Here is a 24,772-nt window from a genome sequence, read left to right as displayed (position 1 = left end):
TTCTTGACCTATTCTTGCACGATTTGGAGCTCTCGTTGGTGTAACAACCTTTGGAGCTCGGCGAATTCAAGCAAACTCGTCGAAAAGCTTGCCGGCGCTTTGATCCGCCATTGTGGAACTCGCCAGAGCCCATAACCCCTCTCTGAGGCCCGCTGAAGCCCGCACAACCACCAAAAAGTATCCCGGAGCCGCCCATCACCGTTGAAAGCTTGTCGGAGTGCTCGCAGGCACGCCTCGCCAGCGGATTCAGCCGCCATCGCCTTTAGCACGGCCGTCATCTCCACAGCTGTACCATGTGCTCCGGCATACTGTATCGGGTATAGTCTATAGTGAGTGGATCTCCTCCCTCGCCAAGTGGGGAGTCGATTGAGTCGGATCGCTTGGTCGCCGCAGCTGATTGGGTCGAGATCACTCCCCACAATGGTGCGTGAGGCAGTGCGACCGCCAGTACTATCTGGTGGTCTGGGTCAAGTCTCGGACTCACTCCCTTTTCAGATCGACTCGCCGTTGGATTTCGCTGCAAAGGACAAGTAAGCTTTGGTGCGTATTCCCATTTTAAGCGAGAGCGGTGATAACGCAATGTTTAGATATCGCCATCATACCTTGCAAAGTGTCATATCTCAAAGGATCCGATATTCGATATCTGATATTCATATCGATATTTCAATACCAATAGCGATATTCGATCTCGTTGTATATTCGCTGTTGATATTGGCATCGTCCTCTCCATTATATTCAATGTTCGATATTCGACGACGATATCAAATATCGAAAACTGGGCACCGAATATCGATATACCGAAATGAATATCTAATGGAATACCAATAGTGATATTTGTTTATTCTATCTGACCCTGATATTCGATTATGATATTGGTGTCGTCTTCTCCATATACACGATGTTAGATATCCGATGACGATATCGAGTACCGACATATGGGTATCGAATATCGAACGTTGGCCCAAAGGGACAACTTGTCCCCGACAAGAGTTTTTGGGCTGGAGATTAACAGATCAGGGACACGTGTCCCAATGTTAGGCGCACACGAGGGAAGATGAACGAAAGGTCTCCGTGTAGGAGACGAAGAGAGATTTCCGGGAGAAAAGCTCCAGCGGAGATCACGCTCTCAGTCAGTCTTCCAAATGTTGCGCATCTCCACCTGCGGCTTCTCCCTCAATGACTGCCGTTGCTCCATTCCAACGCCGTCTCCTCGCTTGGGGGGAAGAAGAGGGAGGAAATCTCTGCTTCGCGGACGTAGGGCTGCAAGTTCAGATGGCGGCGGAGCTGTTTCCGTGTCTCGGACTCAAGTAAAGGATTTCATTCTCTGACTTACGAGCTTTTATTATTATTATTATTATTATTATTGTTATTATTATTATTATTATCTCTGTTTAGTGTAATCCTCTCTTTTTAAGGCTGTCTTATCATATCTCTAGGTTCGTCATCTACTATTCGATATCGAAAATTAGAAAAAATACCGAATTTAGATATGGATATCGCGATTGCTTCTCGTGGGTTTTTTCGATGTATATTTAGTGTATCCTCTATTTTTAAGCTTGTATTATCGTTAAACTCTAGTGTAGGAATGTTGACGAAAATCTGAAAGAGTGACGAGTTCATGAGTTAGCGATGTCCTGATATCTAGTGGATTCTGGGGTTCGTCATTCAGACGACGATATCGAATGTCAATATCGACTGCGATATTGTTATGGTGTACCAATAAGATTTGGTGTTCGGTATCTCTAGTTTTTGTCATCAGATGTTGAAACGAGAAGGGATATTGAAAATTAAAACGAGTATCTGATATCGAATATCAATGTTCGATATCGATATTGCTATCGGACAGATATCGATCCTTTCGATATCTGTTTCTTTGACCTAGGGCTGCAAGTTCAGATGGCGGCGATGCTGCTTCCGTGTCTCAGAGTCAAGTACGGGGTTTCATTCTCTGCTTCTAAAGTGTTTTTTCGATTTCTATTTAGCGTAATCCTCATTTTTTGAGGCTGTATTATCGTTATATCTCTAGATTCATTATCTGGTATTGAAACAAGAATGGGACTTGAAAATTAGAACAAATATCGAATATCGAAGTTCCATATCGATATCACAATTGCTTCGCTCATGTTTCTTAGATTTTTATTTAGTGTAATCCTCTCTCTACATAATGTCGTATTATCATTAAATTCTAGAGTAGAAATGTTGACGAGAAAACCTTGAGCAAGAGTTATAATTTCAGAAGTAAGCAATGTCCTGATTCCTAGTGTATGCTAAGGTTTGCACGGTCAGGTGATGATATCAAATGTCGATATCAATATCAATTGCGATATCGATATTGAGTACCGATAAGATTAGGTACTCGATATCTGTAGGTTCTTCATCCGATTTGGAAACGAGAATGGATATCGGAAATTAGAACGAATATCGAACATTGAAGTTCGATATTGAAATCTGTCAAGATTCGAGGTCCAGTGGTTTAAAAGTTAAACTTCAGTGGATTAGTTAAAGGAAGGCAGTGTCATTATCTAGACAGTTTAGGTTTGAATTTCAACCTTATCATGTTACTGTTAGTGCAGTAACCTTATCGTGTAACCTTGATAGAATGTAAAAGTTACCGTTGTAACGGTAACTTATCCATGTTGTAAGCCCTATTTAAAGGGCGTATGCTCTCATGTTAATGTATGTTTGAAGTTCTACAATCCTAAGGATTGGTCCCAAGGCACTTACCCACCACCTATCTATCTCTCTCGCTCTATCTCTCCATCATCTATCTCTCCACCATGTATTCATCCGGAGTCCACCTATCTATTTGTCTATCCTTCCTTAACCCACTATTTACTATCATCATCACTATGCCTATCCACTACTCACCTGCTACCTAGCAGTCTATCTATCTCTCTATCCTATCTCTTGTCTCTCATACTTCCACTGTCCTATCACTCTACCTATGTTAACCGCTGCCTATCTCTCATGCTTCTGCTGTTTATCTCTCTCTAAATTGGGAGAGAAGAGTGGACCCAGTTAGAGGGGCATCGCTTTTTTGGCAAGGCCTTAGACATATCTTCTTCGTGGTTCGCAAATATGTTACAGACAAATTAGGGAATGGAACCATGTTTAAATTCTGGTTTGATTAATGGTCGAGTACAGGCATTTTGTGAGATGAGTTCCCCCGCATCTTCGCGCTTACAAGGAGAGGCCCATTCCCTCAGTAAAGGAGTGTTGGGACGAAACATGGAACCCAATCTTTGAGACTGTATTATTGGATCAAAGGGTGGAAGACTTTATGAATATGCAACAAGCATTGATGAGCAAAAGGCCTCAAGATGACTCATACAAAGGTTGGGTTTGGGAAGGGGCCATTTTCACGGTCCGCGGTGCTTACGAGAAAATTACAGGAGAACAATATGAGCTGTATGGAAGCAAAAAGTTTCACTGAAAGTGGGTATCCATAGATGGCAAGTAGTTTACGGACGGCTTCCCACACGGGTCTTCCACAAGCGACTCTACCAATATACCTCACCTACGTGCATCATGTGTTCAACGGGGGATGAAGATTGTAGGCACTTATTCTTTGAGTGCCTAGTGTCCAAGGCAGTTTGGAGTAGTCAAACAATCCCCACCATAAATACTTCATCTGAGACAACCTTCCAGGGAGCTTTCAGGCAAAGACGGCGCATAAGAAAGGAGGAAGGGAGACGCATACTAGCAGTACTATGGGCCATATGGCTGCATAGGAATGATGTAATCTTAAGAGAAAGACCGGTCTCTATCGAGGGAGTTATCCAAAGTGTTGAGGGTCTCGTGGCATACTGGTCATCTAGGCCGTGAGTTGAGGGGGAGGGCATAGCTATCGAAAGATAATTTTGTATCCCAATCAATGGGGGGGCACCGGGCTTCCGGATGTTCACCCGTGGACTTTTTCAAAAAAAAAAAAGCTCTGTCCTAACCGATCTATTAGTTCTGTCAGCATCCACTGTTAACACCACTAATTCCGTTGTGACTCTTTCAGCAAAATCCATTATGGAGATGGAACTGTGTTCGATGTTTTCGATATCTGTCAAACCCTAACCCTAATCCCGATTTAGAGGTAGAGAAGGGAAAAACAAAGAGGAAAATCTTCTTCTTCGAAAGAGAACGTAGAACTCTCACATATGGCAGCGCCCTAGGGTTTCTGTATAAGTATCCTGGGCGCTGCAGGCATCCAAGCTATCGTGGACCTGATAGCCTGGATCGCTTCACTTATGTCCGATAAGGACATAAGTATACAGAAAACGACTAGTGGGCCAGGTTATTACAGCCCAAACCAAAATACAAGAAGTCCAAATACAAGGTATAATCATAGGCGGCTGACAATATCTGTTATATTTGCAGTATCAATATCGTATCTCCGAAATTTGATATCGATGTCGGTATCATCCCAAAACAATTGATATTTGGAAGAATTCCACCAAGATGACAATCAAGAATCCACTAGAATCGATCCAGTACCATACAATTGAGAGATGAGAGAGAGATAGAGAGAGATGGGATGGTGAGAAGGGTGGACGTGGAGAAAGAAATAGGAAGAGAAGCTCCTCTCCTCCAGTCGCTGGTTGGGAAGAGCAGTTTGAGAGCTTATTTAAGGAGGCCCCTCTCCTGATGACGTGGTAGTCTCTTTCCAACAACTTCAACGGTCCCCACCTTTTGCTTCTCACACTTAACGCCATATATTCAAGGTGGAACATTAGGGATATGAAGAAGATTACTTCAGGTCCTGGTGTCCTACCAATCTTCAATGCTTGATATCCGGTGATGATGTCAAATATCAAAATCGACGACCTGGCATCAAGCATCGATATACCAATATTGAGCATCGAATCAAATATCGATATGCATACCCAAGTGGATGCATTAAATTAAGAGAAAGAGGTCAATATCCTGATATCTAGAAGTTTAAGAGGATGATCCCAGTGCTTTATTAAAAGATAAATAAATAATAATTCTCTGCATGGAAAATAATCTCCTGATTCGTGAATTGATCAATTTGTATTATCGTTGAACTCTAGTGTAGGAATGTTGATCAAAACCTTGAGGAGTGCTGTGTTCAGAAGTAAGCGAGATCTGACTTGCGTTATGAAATAGTGGATACATCAAATCAAGAAAAAAATGTTGATCTCCTGGTCTCCATGTATCGAAATCGAATGTTGATATCGAGCGTCATACCGATATCGACGGCCAATAAGAATCGGTCGCCGATCTTTCCGTTTCGTTATCTGATATCGATTTGAATGTCGGATACTAATACATGGTTCCGGATATTGATTATCAAAAGAGTCATTTCAATATTGATATCACAATCAGATAATGATCAGGATCGGATTGGATTTGAATAGATCCAATATCCTTCCAATATCCATGTCGATATTCTTTATTATTATTGGATCCAAAAAATCAATATTCAGATTGATATCCATATGTAGCCCATTTGATATTCGATACTAGTTATTGTTGACGATAATGAATATCGAATACTCGATATAAGATATGGACTATCTGTATGCTGATAATGAATATCGGTACTGGATACCGATAGGCGAACACTACCCCTAATATCTGGATATTTGAGTTGAATAATCCGTTGCAAGATAATCTCCTGATATGAATCAAATTGTATTTTTTTATTTGAAGAAGATGCATCAAATTGTATTACCATTAAACTCCAGCATAGAAATGTTTTTTTTAATGAAATCCAGTGTAAAATCTGGAAATCTGAAAGAACGGTAATGAAGTCAGAAGTAAAAAAGGGTTCGCCAGTCCAGATGTCGATATCAAATATCTATATTGAGAGTAATACCAATATTGACTGACAATAAGAATCGGTATATAGAGTATCGAAAGAGTCATTCTGATCTCGATATGGAAATTGAATGATGATCAGTATCGGATTTTGGTACAATCCCAAAGAGATCGTACTTAATCGCACAGAGGAAAGATCAATTTCATTGCCGAAGAGAGGGATTACAGCAGGGAACAAACTCTCCTCTCTCTCTAGAACAGATCAGGGATTCCGCTCAGAGATCTTCAACGACTCCTTGTTGATCTTTTTTCAGGACCTTGATCTTGACGTAGACCTGAAAGGAAAGGGTAAGCTGAGACGGAAGAGCTCGCTCTCTCTCTCCTCCAACGAACTTTCTTGGGAAGCACTGATTCGAGAGCTACCTCCCATGATCTCCTCAACTCTTCGGTGATTGATCTGGTCGCTCCCTCCTTTATTTAGGTTTCCCACGCATCCCCTGCTGACGTGTTAGGTCACTCTGGGCCTCTGAGGAGTCCATAAGTGGCTTCTTGGACTTGGTCTTGTGACGTCGGACATAGGTTATCACTGGGGTCGTTCCATTACTCCCTACCAACATTAGTACCTTGTCCTCAAGGTAGACTTCAGGGAATCGTTAGTCCCTCTCCCCTGCTAATGCCCAAGCAGCTCGGAATGCCAACAATTTCTTCCCTATCACATGTAGCTTCATCATACTCTCTGTTTCCCTTCATTGATCTGGTTCAGCTTGAAGTAGCGCTCGGCCTGCTGCAACCAGGTTTCAAAATATTCTCCACGAAACATGGGCATCTCGCCTTTGCGGAGCACTTGCGGCATTGTAGATTCGGTCTGAGTGGGATCCTTCTCAGGTTTCCGCTTTTCCGTCACAGAAATGTTATCCGGCTGCTGGTCCTGTTCGCCTGAGGCTTCCGCTGGTTTTGGCAGTGGAGTTCCTATTTTCTGTGCCAAAATTAGGGCTGCGAGCTGATCGAATCGCCCGCCGAGCTGATTTCTGAGACGAACTTGTTTCACTGTCACTTCTTCAGCTGCGGCTTCCGTAGGGCTGTCTGTAGTCGGCGGTTGCTTACTGGCATCTTTTCCACCAAGTAAGGTGAGGATTCGATTGAACTTCTGGTCGATCATCTCGTTGATGCGAATCTGCTTCTGCTTCAATTCTTCGATGGTGCCAACACGAGCATCCAACGCTTGTTTTGTCATACCAGGATCGGAACGGCTCTGATACAACTTGGTACGATCCCCATAGGGATGGTACCTGATCGGACAGAGAAAAGGAATGTCTATTGCTGAATCGGGCAAATACAAGAAGTAGAGAGAGAGAGAGAGAGAGAGAGAGAGAGAGAGAGAGAGAGAGAGAGAGAGAGAGAGAGAGAGAGAGAGAGAGAGAGAGATGACTGTGTTAACTGAGTTGTTCCTTTTACTTGCGCAGAGGATAATGGAGAGCATTTCTTCCAGAAGTGAAGTCGGAGGTGCGGGAGGTGGTTACTCTTATGAATCACTGAAGAGGCTGGACAATGTTCTTTATAATATTTTCAATAAAACAGAAAGTGAGTTTCTGTAAAGACACATGCTCATTTATGTTGACATTGTATTATGCATATACTTATTCAGATTGATAAGACTCTGCTTATCGAGATAGCTAAATCTTAGCGAAACAGAGGAATTAGGGTTTGCCTATCTATATCTGGTATGGTCTTCGTTATCGGTATATTGATAGTCATTATATCTTCGTTACCAGTACTGTCTTTGTTACCAGTGTATCGACAGTTGATACCCTACATTTGGTATTTCGTATTCGTTATCGACAACAAATAATGAATATCGAACACTGAATATAGGGTATCTGCCCTTTATTTTAGTATTCAATAGTAATAATGGATATCACTATCGGTATCAAAATATCGATAAAAGTATTGACTAATATTGATACCTGTATTGAATACAAGTATCGGCATTGAAATATCGATACAAGTATTGAATACTATCGGATCTATTCAGATCTGATATTGATTGTTATCGGATTGTGACATTGAGATCAAAAATAGATAGTCAACATTCGATATTTAACCTATGTTACCATATCCCATATTCGGATCGAAATTGGACACGGAAACAGAAGGTATTCAATATCACTGTTGCACCTGACATTAAGATTCCATATCAATACCTGGAATGCCAATTGAGGGGGGTTGCCAACTTTTGGCACCGTGGGGGCCACGGCCTCCCGGGCGCTGCACCCTTGTAATGAATGATTTGTTCTTTTTTGTCATTAATTCAATGACAAAGGGGAGCCACCGTTCCTGGTGACTCTCTCTCCTCTTTTCAAAAAACAAAACCTGGAATGCCAAACCCAAAAATCCACCGACAGGATAGAGACGTTTTTTTTTTGGGGGGGGGGGGGAGGTGTTGGCAGAAGAGAGATAGAAAGGTAGCATAAAATCTTCGCTTCAATGTATCTGAGCCTCTGATAATTGAATCTAGGTGATGAGGTACTGAGATCTTGGTACATAGTCAGATCTCTTACATGGAACAGATCTTGTAGATTGGAGATCCGATGTAAAGTACCACATGGTGGGGTCACCGATCTGTGGAATCTTGTAATGTGTCATTTCAGGAATGACATCGGGGGTCACCGATTTCGGGTGACCAACCTTACTTTTTCAAAAAGAAAAGAAAGTACCACATGTCGCCGCATCAAGTAATTGGATATCTGTAATGGCTGCAGCATCCGCACCGATACAGTACTCTGATATCTAGTAATGTCTGGGCAAGCACTAGTCAAATCAGAGTTTACTTATCGATATCCAGTAGGGTATTGGTATATTGACAGTCTATAACCTAAATTTGTTATTCTATATTCGTTATCGACACCACATAACAAATATTGAATATTGGATATGGGGTAGATAAGGAATATTGGATACTCGTTATCCGATAGCGTCTTTTCATATCCGATAGCAGCAACAATATTTCTGTCAGCATCAAAGTATCGATGGAGATATTGGATAATGGTTATCAGATCTGTTCAGAACCAATACTGGTTATTATCTGATTGCAATATCGTCATCGAAACAACTCCACTGGGTTGATCTTATCACTGATTGTTTTTTTTTTTTGAAAAGAGATCTTCTCACTGATTGTGATTGGAATTTTATCTCCGAGACTAACTGGACACTTGAAATAGCTATAAAAATCTTCACCCATGACGAATTTCTTTCCATTTTAAGAAAAATCACTTCCTATAGGATAAATCGAAATATACTTTAACTGAAATTTGCTCTCGCAGATCCAAAAGATACGTACGAAGTGGTTTTCTCCTTTCCAAATTCCTCCAAGAATTTGAATTTAGATGATAGTGAAATCCAAAATTTTGATGTACTGATATGTGGGGGCACTCTGGGAATTTTTTTTGCCACGGCTGTGGCTTCTACGGGTCTAAAAGTTGGAGTTGTGGAAAAGAACATACTAAAAGGGGTAATTATTCTTATAACCCTTGCTATTAGGGTTTTCCTATTGGTATCCCTTACGACACTCGTTGTCGGTATAAAGATATTCGACATCCAATATTCGGTATTCGACATTCATTATCAACACCAATAACAAAATATCGAGTTTCGAATACGGGCTAGATACCAATATCGAGTCAAATATCGGATATTGGATACAGCTATCGGATCATGAACACTAGACCTATTCAGATCCAATATTGGTCATTATCAGTTTGATAAACCATGCCGAAATGACTGTTTCGATACTTGATGTCTGGACCCATGTTTCAGCATCCGATATTTGGATCGATATTGGATACCGAAAGAGAAAGTATTGACCACCGATTCTTATGGGCAGTCAATATCGGCATTGCAACTTGTATCGAGATCCTATATCGATATCAGCCTTTCTTTGTAATTGAAGTTCATAAATCTGAATATTTTTTTATTTTTGAACAGAGGGAACAGGAATGGAACATATCAAGAAAAGAGCTCATGGAACTAGTCAATGTTGGTGTTCTTTCAGAAGAGGAAATTGACTATGTTACATCTGCAAAGTTCAATCCAGTATGCTTTCCGAATTTGTGTATTTTAGTTATGGTCACTGAACAGAGATATGTGTTAAGGACAAAGACACACGTGGCATCGATGCCACGTGTGGCGACACTCAACGGGCAAAGCAGAAGCTTCCAGAAGCCAAAGAAACACAACTCACGGATCCCACCATTCACACAAATGTCTCATCACAAGAAACACAAACCAGCAAGGCGTCCTCGATAAATAACCAGACAATGTAATAGTTTGAGATAACACTGAATACATCGACTCTCTTTTGTTTTCTCTCTTGTTCCTTCTCAAATCCTTTGCTTCCCTCTCTTCTTCCTCTCTCGCACAGCTCCATTTCAACAATATGTTCCATAAGAAAAGATTTCACGTGCGTGAACATTGCAGAACAGATGTGGTTTTGAAGGAAAACATTCTAAACCTTGGTGTCTGGTAAGTTTTTGTTATTTTTTTCCTTTTTCAAGTTTTTGGGTTTTTCAACTTGTTGATTAGACGAGTAATGGTTCAGTGAGGTCTCCTGTAGGATATGAACATGGCCGTCAAATTGTCACCTCTGTGCTAAGTAGGGTTTGCCTATCAGTATCCTGTACTTTTATTGATATACTGATATTCCACATCCTATATCTGGTATTTGATGTTCATTATTGACACCAGATAACAAATATCGCGTGATCTCCCCTATCCTTATTTCCAAAAAAAAAAGCAAATATCGAACATGGGCTAGATATTGATATTGATACGAATATCAATTTTTAAGATCCAATATTGATGATGAATGTCACTCATTATCAAAATATCCATATAGATACCAGAAAACAAATAACGGATCTATTCAGAACCGATCTTCATCGTTATCCAATTGCAATAAATCGAAACAGCTGTTTAGATACTCAATATCCGGTGCAGTGTTTCGGTATCCGATATCTGGATCGATATTGGATACCTGATACCGAAATAGAAAGTACCGGCTACTTATTCTTATTCTTCGATATTGCACCAAATGTTGAGATCAAGTATTAATACCTGGGTGAGCTACCCGATATGAGATATCAAAACATGGGTCCGGATATCGCGATCGAATAATTAATTAGTATTGCATCTGAATAGATCCGACAATCGTTATCCACTATCTACATCAATACTTTGATACAGATAACGAAAGTCATTTTCAGTGTTGGATCCAAAAACCGACAGATCATTTTCTTCTCCGACCCGGTCACCCAGGGTCTTCTCTTCCCTGCTCTCTCTCTCTCTCTGTGTCTTGATCTAGACTTCCCTTGATCAAATCCTCTTCCAAGGCCTCCTATATTAGCTCTCCTTTTCCTTATCATCCCGAGGCCAACTCATCTGCAGCATTCACATTGGGAGAAGATTTTTGACTTCTTCTTGCCTAGAATTCCCTGGCTGCCTGGAATGTAATGCCCGCCTGGGCTGGGGCTAGAATGCCGCCCCGCCGTAATGCGACGCACAGGTTTTTCTCTTGGATGCAACCACCCTCCTTGAATGCTGGCGCCCGCCATCAATGCTGGGTGCTGCCACTGAATGCTTTGTGGCCCTGAATCCGCTGCGCCCTGCTGCCAGGAATGAACTGCCAGCAGGATGGACAGTCCACCAAGATGCACTGTGCCATAAATGCATACACAGCTTGAATGTGGGGGCGCCACCCGCCTTGAATGCGGCGGCTGCCACCCCCCTTGCACGCTGGGTGCTCATCTTGAATACTTAACTTAGAAAATCAGAAGGTAGAAAGGAGAGAGGGGAGGGCGACGGGAGGAGCCCGCCGGCCCTAGGGACACAAGAGATTAAGAAAAATGATTATGATATTGATATTTGGTACAAGGATTACACGGGGATCACATGCCTGTTTATATGCATCTTTAGCCCGACATGGCTGTAACTACCATCATAACTTCCAACAATCTCCGTGGCAACAGTTCTCCCAACAATCACCCTGGCAACCGCCATGGCAACAGTTCTTAAGCAGCAACCTTACTTCCAACACGGCATGCTTACTGACTTCTTTTCAATGGTCAGCTTTGATTGAATGTATGATGCGCATATCTAGCTTTCTTCATACTTGCACTGCCTTTAGTGCAAACTTTGATTGCATTCAATCTTTGATTGAATGTACTCCATACTTGCATCAGCACAAACTTCAACCTTACCTTGCTTCTCTTCACCTTCCTCCCCGGATGAGGCTGTGATGTCATGTTAGACTTTTGATAGAACTGATTGGAGAGAGAGAGAGAGAGAGAGAGAGAGAGAGAGAGAGAGAGAGAGAGAGAGAGAGAGAGAGAGAGAGAGAGAGAGAGAGAGAGAGAGAGAGAGAGAGAGAGAGAGAGAGAGAGAGAGAGAGAGAGAGAGAGAGAGAGAGAGAGAGAGAGAGAGAGAGAGAGAGAGAGAGAGAGAGAGTTTTCTCCCAAATCCATGCTTTACATTCTGTTATGTCTTTTGCTGTTCTCTGGGCTCTGTGGAGCAGCAAGAATGATGTTATATTAGGGGGATGCGTCCCATCAAATGATTTGGTTGAGCACGAGTCTAGGGTCCTAGGAAGCATCTGGGATTGGGGGGTTGCTGAGCGACCCGAGGAACCCCTAATGTACTCCATCTGTTTAATCTTATAATCATTCATTTTAGCAATGACATGGGGGGTCACAGATTTTGGCTGGGCTCCCTAACCTCTTAAAAAAATTAACTCTTGTAGAGAGATAGAGAGAGAGAGAGAGTTAGAGAGAGAAAGGGAGAAAGGGAGAGTGAGAAAGGGAGAAAGGGAGAAAGGGAGAGAGAGTGAGAGAGAGGCAAGCCTCGGGCTGTCTCCCAAATCCACATTTTAGATTCTAAAAAAATTTAATACTCTTATAAATACAGAGAGAGATAGAGATAGTGAGAGATGCATGGTAACTGGATCAACCGGGGAATAAAACCCTGGAAACTCTAATAGACAGCTCACATTAAACTCTCGTCGCCTGCCTTTACATAAATGCCCCTAAAAAGAGGGCATACTCAATTATACCCGGCTGTCGAACAATAGACCTATCTATGTCTGCTCGTTCTGTGACATGAAGTCCGGCGAGATGAATTCCCATGCCTATTTGCGCTTGCAAGGAACCCAAACGTCTTGACGAATTCCCATGCATGGAGTTCGATGTTTAATGGGGCGTTATCAGATCAAAGGTTGGAGGATTTTATGACTATGCAGGAAGGATTATTAAATAAGAGGAGTCACCTTGGTTCGCATGATGGATGGGAATGAGAAGACGTGGTATTCAAGGTCAAGAGTGTGTGCAAAAAAATCAGAGAGGAACAATACGAAGTGGACCCGTTAATGGTTCAGGCATGCAAGTTAATATGGAGGCTAAAGGTGCCTTTGAAAGTACAAATATTTGGTTGGTTCTTGCTCCTAGGGCGACCAATGACATGGGTTTATCATAAGTGACTATACCCAGACACCTTGACGACATGTGGCATGTGCTCAAGTCATAATGAAGATCAAGCATCTATTTTTCGAGTGCCTGTTTGCCCGAATTGTTTGGAATCACCAAGCTCTCAATTTGTGGATGCCTCCTCAGAACCAGCCTTTTGGGATTCAATCAGGAAGGGCCGACTGAAAATGGAAGTAGAGAGATGCTTCATGGCGGTATTATGAACCGTATGGCTGCAGCGAAATGAAGTTTTTTTTAAGGGAAGAGCGCCATCCACCGAGGGAGCTACTCGCGACGTGGAGGGCCTGGTGGCGTATTGTTTGTTGTATCCATGAGAGGAACGATATTCATCAATAGATAGATGTCCTCCTGAAATTGGGTTGGTCAACGGACACCGTGAGCCCTCCACTTAAAAAAAATCAGTCCGTTCTAGATATATCAACAGTTGCCCTACAATTGATATTCAATGTTATCGACAATAGATAGCGAATATCAAATGTGGGGTGGATACTGGTAGTCGTTTCGATACTTGACATTTGGACTCATGTTTCAGTATCCAATATTTGGTTTGATATTGGACAGTGAATCTGAGAGTATTGACTACCAATTGTTATCGGTTGTCGATCAGTGTTGCACCCCATATCGAGATACGATATGGATAACTGAATGGGCGAATCTTACTACTGTCTTGTCTTTGCGTGTTAAAATTAAACCTTTGAGTTTGTCTTGAAGGCCGATGGCCCGTGAAATAATATATCTTCTCCGTGCAGACCAGAAAAACTTGTGGAAATTGCAAATAGACGTTTTTTGTCACATAGTGGGTTGATAATTGAAGGCAGTGGCATAACCAAAATATGCATCAATGAAGACAAAGCTGTATGGCCTTATTCTTAAATGCTTTGTCTAGGGTCAGCCAATCGGTATCTGGTACGACATTCATTATTGGTATTACTAATAGTCGATACTCTATACTCGGTGTTAGATGTTTGTAATCGACACCAGATTATGAACATCAAATATTGAATACAGTCTAGATACCAATATTGGTCCGAATAATTGATTTTTCCCATCCAATAACGATAACGAATATGGCTTTTGGGATTAAAATATCGATATAGATATTGGATAATGAATACAGGATCTATTCAAATCCAATATTGATCATTACTTGATTGGAATATTGATATCTGAATCACTCTTTCGATACTCGATATCTATTCCACCATATCTAATGTTTTGAAATAGATGTCAAATACTGAAGCAGAAAAGCATATACTACCGATTCTTATCCGTAGTTGATATGGGTATCTCACTTGATATTGAGATCAAATATCGGTACTTGAACGGACAAACCCTCCCTTATGGATAAGTGTATTAATTTAGGTATTGTTTTCATTGCCAGCAAAAGCAGTGATAGGAAGGATAAGTTTAGATATTGGCTATCGATATTCCAATAACAATTGTTGTACTGTTTACCAATAGGCAAACCCTAGTTCATAGTAATGGAATTAGCCTTCGTTTCAAGGAAAAAACATTATGGGAAATCACATTCCGGAAAATTGAACAGAAAACAATTATAGACACACAAGTTCAAATTACATACCCTAACCAAATACTGAAGAATTGATCCAATATGTGAGCATAGTTTTTTCATTGCTGATCATCTTTTCTGAATATCTAGTTTTGGATATTTTAGGTTTTATTAAAAATAATAATTATTTTTTTAATTTTATGCCTCCAGATTGTATATCTTTCCAGTGGACAGGTTTTGTCCTCGCAACTTGTCATCGACGCCATGGCTAACTTTTCTCCCATCGTAAAACAGGTTAGCGTTTCAGTATCCGACTCGTATTCTTTTCATTAAAAGATTCGTATTCTTTTCATTAAAAGATTCGTAATCTTTTCATTAAAAGATTGCAGGCTTCGAGCCTAAGCCTCGTGGATATCATACCCGCATAAACTGGATGTTAATTTATGGGCACTTTTACTCAAGTCTGTATGATGAGCTTCACTTCTAGCATTTTAAGCTTAAGATTAAATTCATACACACACAAACCCCAACAAGCACATCCCTAAACACAGCATTTTTATGACAAGAGCTGTGTGATAAATCCGGGATGTAAAAGAACTGAGTTTAGCACGCACAGACATGGGCAGTGCAGGTATGGTGACCTCTGGGGAAGAGGGACCGAAATGAAGAACAATTTTTTAGTTAAGCAGATTTACTCATCCAGGTATTGTTATCAAATTATCAATATCGGTATCCCGATATCTTATCGGTATTCAATACTTTGAATTTCATTATCCGGTATCTTTCCGAATATCGGATAGTGAACTGTGGGTTCGAATATCATAGATCAAGTTTCAATATTCACATCGTAATCGCATTAACTATCAGTATCGGAACTGAATGGATCCAATATTCTGTATTCAATATTTATATTGATATTTTGATGCGGACATCGATATTGTTATTGATATTTGATCTGAAAAATCAATTTTGTTCTAATAGATATCGTATGCCATATTTGATGTTCGTTATCTGGTGTCGATAATGAATGCCGAGAACCAATTATAGGACATCAACTATTGAAATACTGATAATGAATACCTCGCCAAATATCTATATGTAAACCCTAGAGCTAAGTGTGCTCAAGCATGGGCATTGCAGGGTTGCTGACTTCTGGCAACAAGGGACACTATGGCTGAGAGAAGACTGCACGGTCTTGGGCAGTCTAGCGACGGGTAATTTCTAGAGGAGGTACTTGTACTGGGAGATCATTGGTCTCTGGTGATCTTCCGTCAATGCTAAAAAAATGGGGAAATTGATGTTAGAAACACGAGAAGGGAAATAAACAATTTTCTGAATAGGAGAAGACTTGTTGAATTCCATACAGTCGATGATCCGCCGAAACTATTCACTACTGTACATCCATTTTTGAGTGACATTATAACTTAGTCCTTCATCTCAAGTCCTTTGGAACCAGGATGCAACAAAATCATCTGCGTTGAAGCTTCTCTTTCTCTAATAACCAGCCATGTTACCATATAGCCCATAACATTGCTCAGAGACGTCCCCAACCCTCCGTCAGCATGGAAACATCTCTCTCAGTAGAGTTCCAAAAGGACGTCTCAGAAGCAGTGCCTGTCATTGATATTGCTTGGCTAGACCCAAATCATTTGAGCAAAGGGACACCTGAAGAAAAGTTTACTACAGCTTCTTCTTCCCCTATGCATTACCTGCATTCTACTGATTCACCCAGATAAAATTTGTTTCAGAATGGGAATCTCTAGTCTTTGTCCCAATAGCAGCAACCCAAAGATCGACACATTTAGGAGAACTCCTTCCCCCCCCCCCACCCATATGAAACTACTTGGCCGAGTCGGTTGATTCGTCTTCTTCAAATTACCCTCATATCCTCGCATTAATCTCTATAACAGAAAATAAGGATCCATTCTGCTCCCAGCTATCGTAAGCTTCCCTTGCAGATCTTTTGTGAAGTAAAAGATTGATGCATATTCATAACCATCTATTTGTTTGACAAAAAAACAAGAAAATTCCAGGAAAACTATTTGCTCATGTATTATGGACTGTCGACAGGATTCCCCAAGCATATGTCACATTGACCGATTCATTCTACATCTCTTTAAGAGACGATAATTTCCTGGAGGCAGAGTGAGGAAGGCTGGTAGTGATACTATGGGCAATATGGATGCATCACAATGAGGTCATCTTCAACGGGAATGCAGTTTTATTGGCAACATGATTCATGATGGGAGAATTTTGTCTCGTACTGGTTTATAGGGGCATGAATGGATGGTGGAACACTAATTCACTAACTTGATAGAGTCTAGAGAAAATAGAAGGGATTTTTATAACTTGTTTAGGTTCTTCCATTCTTATTTATGGCATACATTTGTTGAATAAAACAGGGCTTCTGCCCTAATTTCTAGGGAAATAGGCTTAGCCAACGCAGAAAAAGTTTGACATCCATGCGTTTGTTCAATGTGGCAACATGAGTGATGCTTTATCATTTTGGGAAAAAAAAAGAAAAAATGGATTTACTCAGAAAATGTTATTTCAGACTGTATAAAACAAATGCTTGTATTGTTGAAAGGCTGGTTGTATGTATTGTTTGCTTTTCGTGTGATTTTACATTTGGATTTCTATAACCTGCTTAGTTCCTCGAAAGTGAAATATCATTTTTAAAATCATTTAAATTGGCTCTTAACATTTTTATTTCATTTGTAGATTCGATCTGGGAAGAAGCCAGACGGTGTTTGCCTTCTCGTTGGTTCCTGTGCTCGAGGATTCAAAGAGAACCCAAAAAGTGATGTAATATTCAGTAGTTCATCTGTGAGAACTGTCGGAAACTCAGCAGTGCAATACTTTTGGGAGGTCAGCCAGTCATTCCTTAAGTCTTGGGAATTTAAATTTCCTTTTCTTATTTACTTCTGACTTGACTGCATTCATCTCTTTGATTTTAAACTGCACTTTTAGGGGTACATATTTATGCATTTCATTCCTTGACGCACCCATGAGTGTCATTTGTTAATATCTCTAATGTTTTAGAAAAAGGTTGTTTTTTAGCATTATTCTATGAAGTATTCTTCCTTTATGTTTTCCTTACAAATATCTGTAAGTTTTTTTAACACCTGCATGATTAATCAGGCTTTTCCAGCTGGATCTGGTCCTACTGATCGAACAACTTATATGTTCATTTACATTGATCCTGAGCAAGGATGTCCGAAACTTGAGGATTTGTTGGAAGACTACTGGACTCTTATGCCAGAATATCAGGTTACTCTTGAACATATTCAGAATCTTATCTAACTAGAAATATTTTTTAGTGTCAAGATTTAAAATCCAGCGGATTAATAAAGGAAGACAATGTCGTTAACTTCCAGAGTTTTCCTAGTCTAAAATTTCAATGTATAAGTTACTGTTACTGCAGTGACCTTATCGTATAACCTAGTAATGTGTGTAAGTTACCGTTATAACGGTAGCCTCTCTGATGTAGCCCTATTTAAGGGCGTATGTGTTATGTGAAAGATATGCTTGGATGCCCTAATCGGTCCCAAGGGTGGTGGGTGTCTTACCCACCGCCCATCTTCCTCTCTGATCATTATCCTTCCATCTTTCTCTCCTAACACTACTATCTCTGCTATCCCTACTAATCTTACCTTTCCGCACATCTTCTTCTATTCACTCTCACCATACTACCATCAGCTCCATGATATCTTCATCTCTATCTGTTCCCTTTATTTGATCTCCTCCATCCACCTGTGTAACTATCTATCTATCTATCTATCTATCTATCTTTTTTATTTTATTTTTTCAATATTGACATTTCATTGATATAAAACGTGACTTTAAAAAATTTCTTTGGCCTTTCGGCCACCACCTTTGATATGGGTGTTATTCATCCGGTGGAGGAGGTACATAAGGTTGAAATTGACAAAATGTCCTCGTATGAATGTCATCGGCGATGATGAACATAGTAATTCTTTTTCCTCTTGTGGATCTAGAGTCTTCACTTCATCATGTATGTTGGCATGTAGAATTCTATACCTTGATTTACTTTTGCTTTCATCCTCTGTATTCGGAGGCATTTTCAGAAGTATGCCATGTGTTTTCTTCGTATTTCAGTTTGCTTCAGATATGCATTTTCAAATCATGGTGACTAGTGCTCTTCTCTAGGACGAAGCTCCATTGTTTCTGCTGAATAACTGACCTGCACCTGAAAAAAAAAAAACACCATGGCACGCACAAATGCATTTCAAGTAAAAACTTGGATATGGGTTAGGATTTGTATTAGAGCTCCTGGTTCAAGTGAAATAAAAATCATTCAAATCAAATTGAGGTCATGCAAAATATTTTTATATTTTCTTTTCTTTTCACAGTACTCTATGAGAACACCTTCAATTATGACGCTTATATCCTCATTAGGAATTGGCATGTGACATGGGGACATACACAAGGCTAACCAAGAAGTAATAGAAGTTGACTCTAAAAAACGGCAACACAGAAACTGTAGTAGTTTACAGCAGGAATCTGTTCCTCAGTCCATTGACTTGGTATCTAAGGATGTGCATTTGATGAGGGTTAGCATTGACTTTTGGGGGGGGCGTATTTTCAGCTTTGACATGAGCTTAATCACCATAATCAGTTGCTTTGCGAATTCCACTTTTCTGCATAAACTTCATTTTGAGCTTTGGTTTTTCCTTTTTTTCTCTTTTTTTTTTTCCGAAGTTTTGAGTTCTCCCATGATTGATATGTTGCCCTTCCAATATTGTGCTTGTTCTTGCTTATTCAAGAGACTTCTTTTCTGGGGCATTCACCATGTTGATTGCGTTTATTGCGTTCATGTAGATGGGCATTTTCCATTTCAAAGGTCTTCACTATTTTGTATTAGCCTCTTTCCCCCTTCTAGTCGTGGTTCCCCCGGTAATTTTCACGTACCTCAAATAGCAAGCCCCCAGACTAAGACGCACACTCTAGCTGTTCCTGCTACAGAGTCTGTATTACTGGATTGATGATCTTGTATCTATAGCTTCATGATTGACCTTGAATATTCCACTCCTATCCCACTATCTCATCTTTAGGAGTTCCCATTCTATCATGTATGACAGTTGGAAAATATATTCGTATTTTTCAATGAATCTAAAATAAAATATATCGTGTCTAATGACCACATAAAAACATGATGAACATGGTATATTAGTAGTCAATTTCTTGCATTGAAATTTTAACTTGTTTAATAATTTAAAATTTGGAAGCGAAAAACATACCTCTTGGCTTGCGTCTAGCTTCCATATCGTTGGATTGCTTTTAATTTGTGCTCATTGATTTGAAGTACTTGGGATGTGGCATACCTAATTTGTCCATTCGGTATCTGCCTTTTTCTTCAATTGGTAAGTCTTCTACCCTGCAAAACAAAAAATTCTCATTTTTGTCAATAGCATAGTTAGCTAATGCATCTGCAACACTATTCCCTGCTCGATAAATATGCATGATTTCCTCTATTTGATTTATGTGTCTCATGAGCTGTTCCCACCATTCTCTAAATTTCCACATAGAGCAGATACGGTTTTGTATTATTTGACAGAGTGCTGTAGAATCCGATTCTACGATTATTCTGTTGATCCCTTTACTTTCACACAGTTTTAATCCGTCTAGTAGTGCCCAGCCTTCTGCCTCCATATTAGAGCCTTCAGGGTATCCATTGGAGAAGGCAAAAATCATCACATGTTGCGCATTTCTTACTATTCCTCGTGCTGCTTTCCCAGTATTTCCTTTTGATGCGCCATCTACATTATGTTTATATATTGATCCCTGAGGTGGCCTCCAGGAAATGAGTACAATATTATGTTTGTATTCCAATGGTCGCGGGTCTATGTTCCAGTTTAGCAGGCTTTGAACATCTTTTTTTTTCTGTGATCTTTGTGGGTGTACTGATGTGTTCAATATTTTTTATCCACGCTTGTATCTTATGCGTGATAGACCAATATCCTTTATCTCCATTTTCCCATTTCCTTAGATTTCTTTTCTTCCATATTTCCCATAGGAGTAGAAGGCATGAACATTTCCTTAAGATAGAGGCTTTACTCTCTTTGGATGCAGGCCTCATTATGCTCATTAACCATTCCTTCGGTAACAAATGGAAGGTTTGCGTCACATTCCACTTCTGCATTAGCCACTTCCAAAGGTGTCTCGCCCAATCCCCTTGAAAAAATAGATGGTCTCGATCCTCAATGTGAGGATTTCTTGGGCAACAAGAACATTTCGATACAAGATGCACACCAATTTTTTGTATTTTTGTATCCACTGGCAATACATCATTGAAAAATCTCTACATAAAAAACTTGATCTTAGTAGGTATCCTAGTTTTCCATACTATTGTGTTTAGGATGTTTTGGGGTTTTTTGCTGCGAAAATGCTGCCATGCTGACTTTGTAGTGAATTCTCCATGTGTAGTAAGAGTCCAAATTGCTGAATCTGAAACATTTGATAATTTATATTCCTTATTTCTCATTCGCGTGATAATCTGTTCAGGAACCCCGTGATGTCGAAGATAGGTTTCCCAATCTTGGGTGAGTAGATCTTTGACTGTTAGTGTTGATGCTTGCCTGCTACAGCCTGGAATATGTTCAAGTATACCCATTCCGCTCCAGTTTTTAGTCCACATATCGATGTTTCCATGACCCAAATTCCATTTTAAGACATTCTCCATCTCTTGCCATATGACCTTGAGGTTTTGTATTCGTTGGGGCATTGGTCGGTTAGATTGTATGATGTCCCAACTTCCAAATTTTGCTCTAATAAGTCTGGCCCAAAGAGAGGTATTTTTATGAAATAACCATGCCCGTTTCATTCGAAGAATCTTCATTGTGTCCTCTAAGGACCGTATGCCAAGTCCATTCTCTTCGGTTGTAAAACACAGTTTTGGCCAAGCCACCCAATGTCTCTTCTTGCCTCCCTCATTGCTTGACCATAAGAATTGTGCCAGAATTTTGTTTATCCTTTCAGTAAACTTTTGGGGAACATCATAAATAGAGAGTGTATGAATAGGAATGATGTTTAATACATGCTTTATCAAAGTAAGTCGCCCTCCTGGAGATAGCCATTTTCCTTTCCACCCTTCTAATCTTCGTCTGATATTTGTTAGTATGCCATCAAAATATATACTTTTAACTTGACCAGTAAATATTGGACAACCTAAATAGAAAAAAGGAAAACAACCAGCAGAAAAAGAAGTAAGTTCTTTAATTTCATTTTTCCTATGTAAAGATGTTTCATCAGCCACATAGAATGCACTTTTAGTTCTATTAATCCTCTGTCCTGAAGTCCTCTCATATCTGTCTAATAGAAACACCATATTTCTCAATGAATTCTTTTTTCCATTAAGGAATATAATGGTGTCATCTGCAAATAAGCAATGCGATATGAGTGGTGCTCCATGTTTTATATAATAATGACCAATATGATTAGTAGCCATGCTCTTTTTAATATTTCGACTAAGAATTTCTTCTGCAAGTATGAACAAACTAGGTGAGATTGGATCACCTTGACGAAGCCCTCTTGATGCTTGAAAAAAAGGGGTTGAATTCCCATCCACAAGCACTGAGAAATGATTATGCTCTACACAAGATTTAATCATATTCATCCATTCCTCATTGAATCCAAATTTGTACAAAACTGAAAACAGGAAATTCCATTCAAGTCTGTCATATGCTTTTTCCATATCTAGTTTCATAATCACATTTTGCCCCCGTATTTTGTGATGTATTGATTGGGAAATTTCCTGTACGAGTCCAACACACTCATGAATTGATTTAGACTTAGCAAATCCAAATTGTTCATCCGAGATGAGCTTTGGAAGTACGGTCCTCAATCTTTGATTTAGAATCTTTGTGATTATTCGATAGGCGACATTACATAAACTAATCGGTCTTCAATCAACAAATGAATTTGGAGTTTGGGTTTTAGGTATCAAGGCTATAAATGTTGCCTTCCATGCCCTCGGCAAAGGTATTCCACAGAAAAAAGAAGAAATTACAGCAAAAACATCATTTTGAATAATATGCCAGCAAAAGGTGAAAAAACGTGGAGTAAAGCCATCTGGACCTGGCGCACTATCTGGATTCATTGAGGCTAATGTCTCAAAAATTTCTGTCATATCAGGTGGTTTACATAACATGATATTGTCCTCATCTGATAATGTACTTGGTATGGCCTCCAATAAACTCTGATCTATTTGTCTAGGTTGTGAAGTGAGAAGATTTTGGTAGAAATTCATAGCTGCATTTTCTAGTTGTTTTTGATCATGGTCATAATTTTCTCTTATGTTGGAGTAGTAGTCTCATTTTTCTCTAGCATTCACAAGCATATGAAAATATTTGGTGTTGTGGTCTCCCTCTGCTAACCATCTTTTGTTTGCTTTTTGTTTAAGGAACATTTCATATTGCTCCTCTCGTAGAGACAGTTCTCGCCCTAATTCTTTCCATGTATCTTCTTTGTTTTTATCCCAATTATTTTGGAGTTCAATTTCAAGGCTATCTATTTGGTTCTTTTTTTTTTCTTTCTCAGTATAAATGTTACCAAAGCAGTTTCTATTCCAATATTTTAGAGCTTGTTTAAGTGCTCTAAGTCTGGTACTCAGATTGGCCATAGGCTCTACTTCACTCACCTTGTTCCAATGTTTTTCCACAAACTCATAAAAGTTTCTATGTTTAGTCCACATAGCCTGAAATCTGAAGGGAGGTCTTCTATTCCTTTGTTGGAAGTGTTGAAATGTTAATAGCATGGGTGCATGGTCCGAAAGTCTCTTTGGAAGGTATTCTATTTTGTATGGGGGAAGTGAACTAGCATGTATATTCATAAGGATGCGGTCAAGTCGTTCATAAATTTGATGACATGCATGTCTCCTATTACACCATGACATATGATTTCCGGCATGATGAGGTTCAACAAGCTCCAACTGCATGATGGCATAATTGAATTCCTCCATGTCTCTTTGATTCAGAGCATTTCCTCCTTTTTTTCCGGACACATTTCGTATCATATTGAAGTCTCCTCCTATGATCCATGGTAATGTTGTATCACTGAATTTACATATTAAATGCCTCCACAATGTTGTTCGAATTTGACTATGATAAGATGCATAAATGAAAGTAATCATTACACTGTCCACCCCTTTTTGAGCTTGTATAGTAATACTTTGTGCGCAGTAGTCTATAATCTGAATACATGAATCCTTTTTCCAAAACAACCAGATTTTCCCTTCAGGATGCGTCCAACAATTATGCATACCATTTCTAGTCGTATAACTACGTATTTTATTCTGGTTAGCTATTGGTTCGATAATACCTATAGTTTCTAAGTGATTTTCCTTAATCAATCTCTTTATTCTAACACATGTTTCGGACTTTGCTATACCCCTACAATTCCAAAATGAAGTGTTAATCATTATCCTCCATCCAATATTGCCTATTATTCTCTAAGGGGCTGAATTCTGATTTTCTAACGGATATGCTAGATTCTTCATCTGATAGTGATGTTATTCTCATATTTTCAAATGGCTGTATACGCATATGAGAGAAATTGTCAAGAGATCTATTTCGCTTAAGTAGTTGTTTCCTTCCATCTATACCGAGGGTTTTACCTTTTTTCAACCTCGTTTGCCTCATAATAGGTAGATATTCTAGATTTCTCTCATGTTCTTTTGTGGCATGTATTACCTCTTGGGATTTACTAGGTAGGTGAAACCTATTTTGAACTTCAGCATATACCTGTTGGATGGGTGTTGTAAGTTTTTGTGGTGGATTTAATGCAGTGGCGGTTTCTGTACTTGTCGTATCATTTTCTCTACTAATCTTTAGCCGCCATTTCATATTGATATCCTTCTTGGGGGCAAAGCCATAGTTGGAAGGTAATTCTTTCCCTTGTACGTCATTGGTATCTCTAAATAGCTTAGGTTTGTATTGAGACA

The 24,772-nt window shown here is 39.7% G+C and overlaps 1 protein-coding gene and 1 long non-coding RNA gene across 11 annotated transcripts; one reads left to right on the top strand and one right to left on the bottom strand.

Annotated features, from left to right (window-relative positions):
• LOC144712846 (uncharacterized) lies at positions 1-23,363 on the top strand. Of its 10 annotated transcripts, XM_078587201.1 has the most exons (7): positions 1,166-1,307; positions 9,754-10,290; positions 14,051-14,207; positions 15,022-15,105; positions 17,533-17,679; positions 17,953-18,081; positions 20,905-21,252. In XM_078587201.1, exons 3-7 carry the CDS (start codon positions 14,175-14,177, stop codon positions 21,124-21,126), a joined length of 615 nt encoding a protein of 204 aa, XP_078443327.1. In that variant the 5' UTR covers positions 1,166-1,307; positions 9,754-10,290; positions 14,051-14,174; the 3' UTR covers positions 21,127-21,252. The 10 variants fall into 10 exon arrangements, with proteins under 10 accessions (XP_078443323.1, XP_078443322.1, XP_078443325.1 ...); XM_078587200.1 differs by lacking the exons at positions 9,754-10,290; positions 14,051-14,207; positions 20,905-21,252 and adding exons at positions 20,138-20,195; positions 22,771-23,226 and having other exon boundaries at positions 882-1,307; XM_078587197.1 differs by lacking the exons at positions 14,051-14,207; positions 15,022-15,105; positions 17,533-17,679; positions 17,953-18,081; positions 20,905-21,252 and adding exons at positions 1-530; positions 7,236-7,353; positions 9,093-9,280 and having other exon boundaries at positions 1,078-1,307; positions 9,754-10,249.
• On the bottom strand, positions 5,950-7,268 carry LOC144712848 (uncharacterized). Its single transcript, XR_013583884.1, has 2 exons — positions 6,196-7,268; positions 5,950-6,107 (listed from the first exon to the last, which is right to left on the bottom strand). It is a non-coding gene; the product is annotated as an uncharacterized LOC144712848 (long non-coding RNA).
• Positions 23,364-24,772: the final 1,409 nt, after the last annotated feature.

The sequence above is a fragment of the Wolffia australiana genome, chromosome 15 (genome assembly GCF_029677425.1).
Source record: "Wolffia australiana isolate 7733 chromosome 15, ASM2967742v1".
In the NCBI taxonomy this organism is placed as follows: domain Eukaryota; kingdom Viridiplantae; phylum Streptophyta; class Magnoliopsida; order Alismatales; family Araceae; genus Wolffia; species Wolffia australiana.
Note: the sequence above shows the minus strand (reverse complement) of the source record. Positions and strands in the feature narration are given on the sequence as shown.

What these genes read in the sequence shown, in the direction of transcription:
- LOC144712846 (XM_078587197.1), top strand. Translation starts at nt 1,143, where the DNA reads ATGTTGCGCATCTCCACCTGCGGCTTCTCCCTCAATGACTGCCGTTGC. An exon ending in TTTCCGTGTCTCGGACTCAA is followed by an intron (nt 1,308 to 7,235) that starts GTAAAGGATTTC and finishes TTACTTGCGCAG; the next exon opens with AGGATAATGGAGAGCATTTC. An exon ending in AAAAGAACATACTAAAAGGG is followed by an intron (nt 9,281 to 9,753) that starts GTAATTATTCTT and finishes ATTTTTGAACAG; the next exon opens with AGGGAACAGGAATGGAACAT.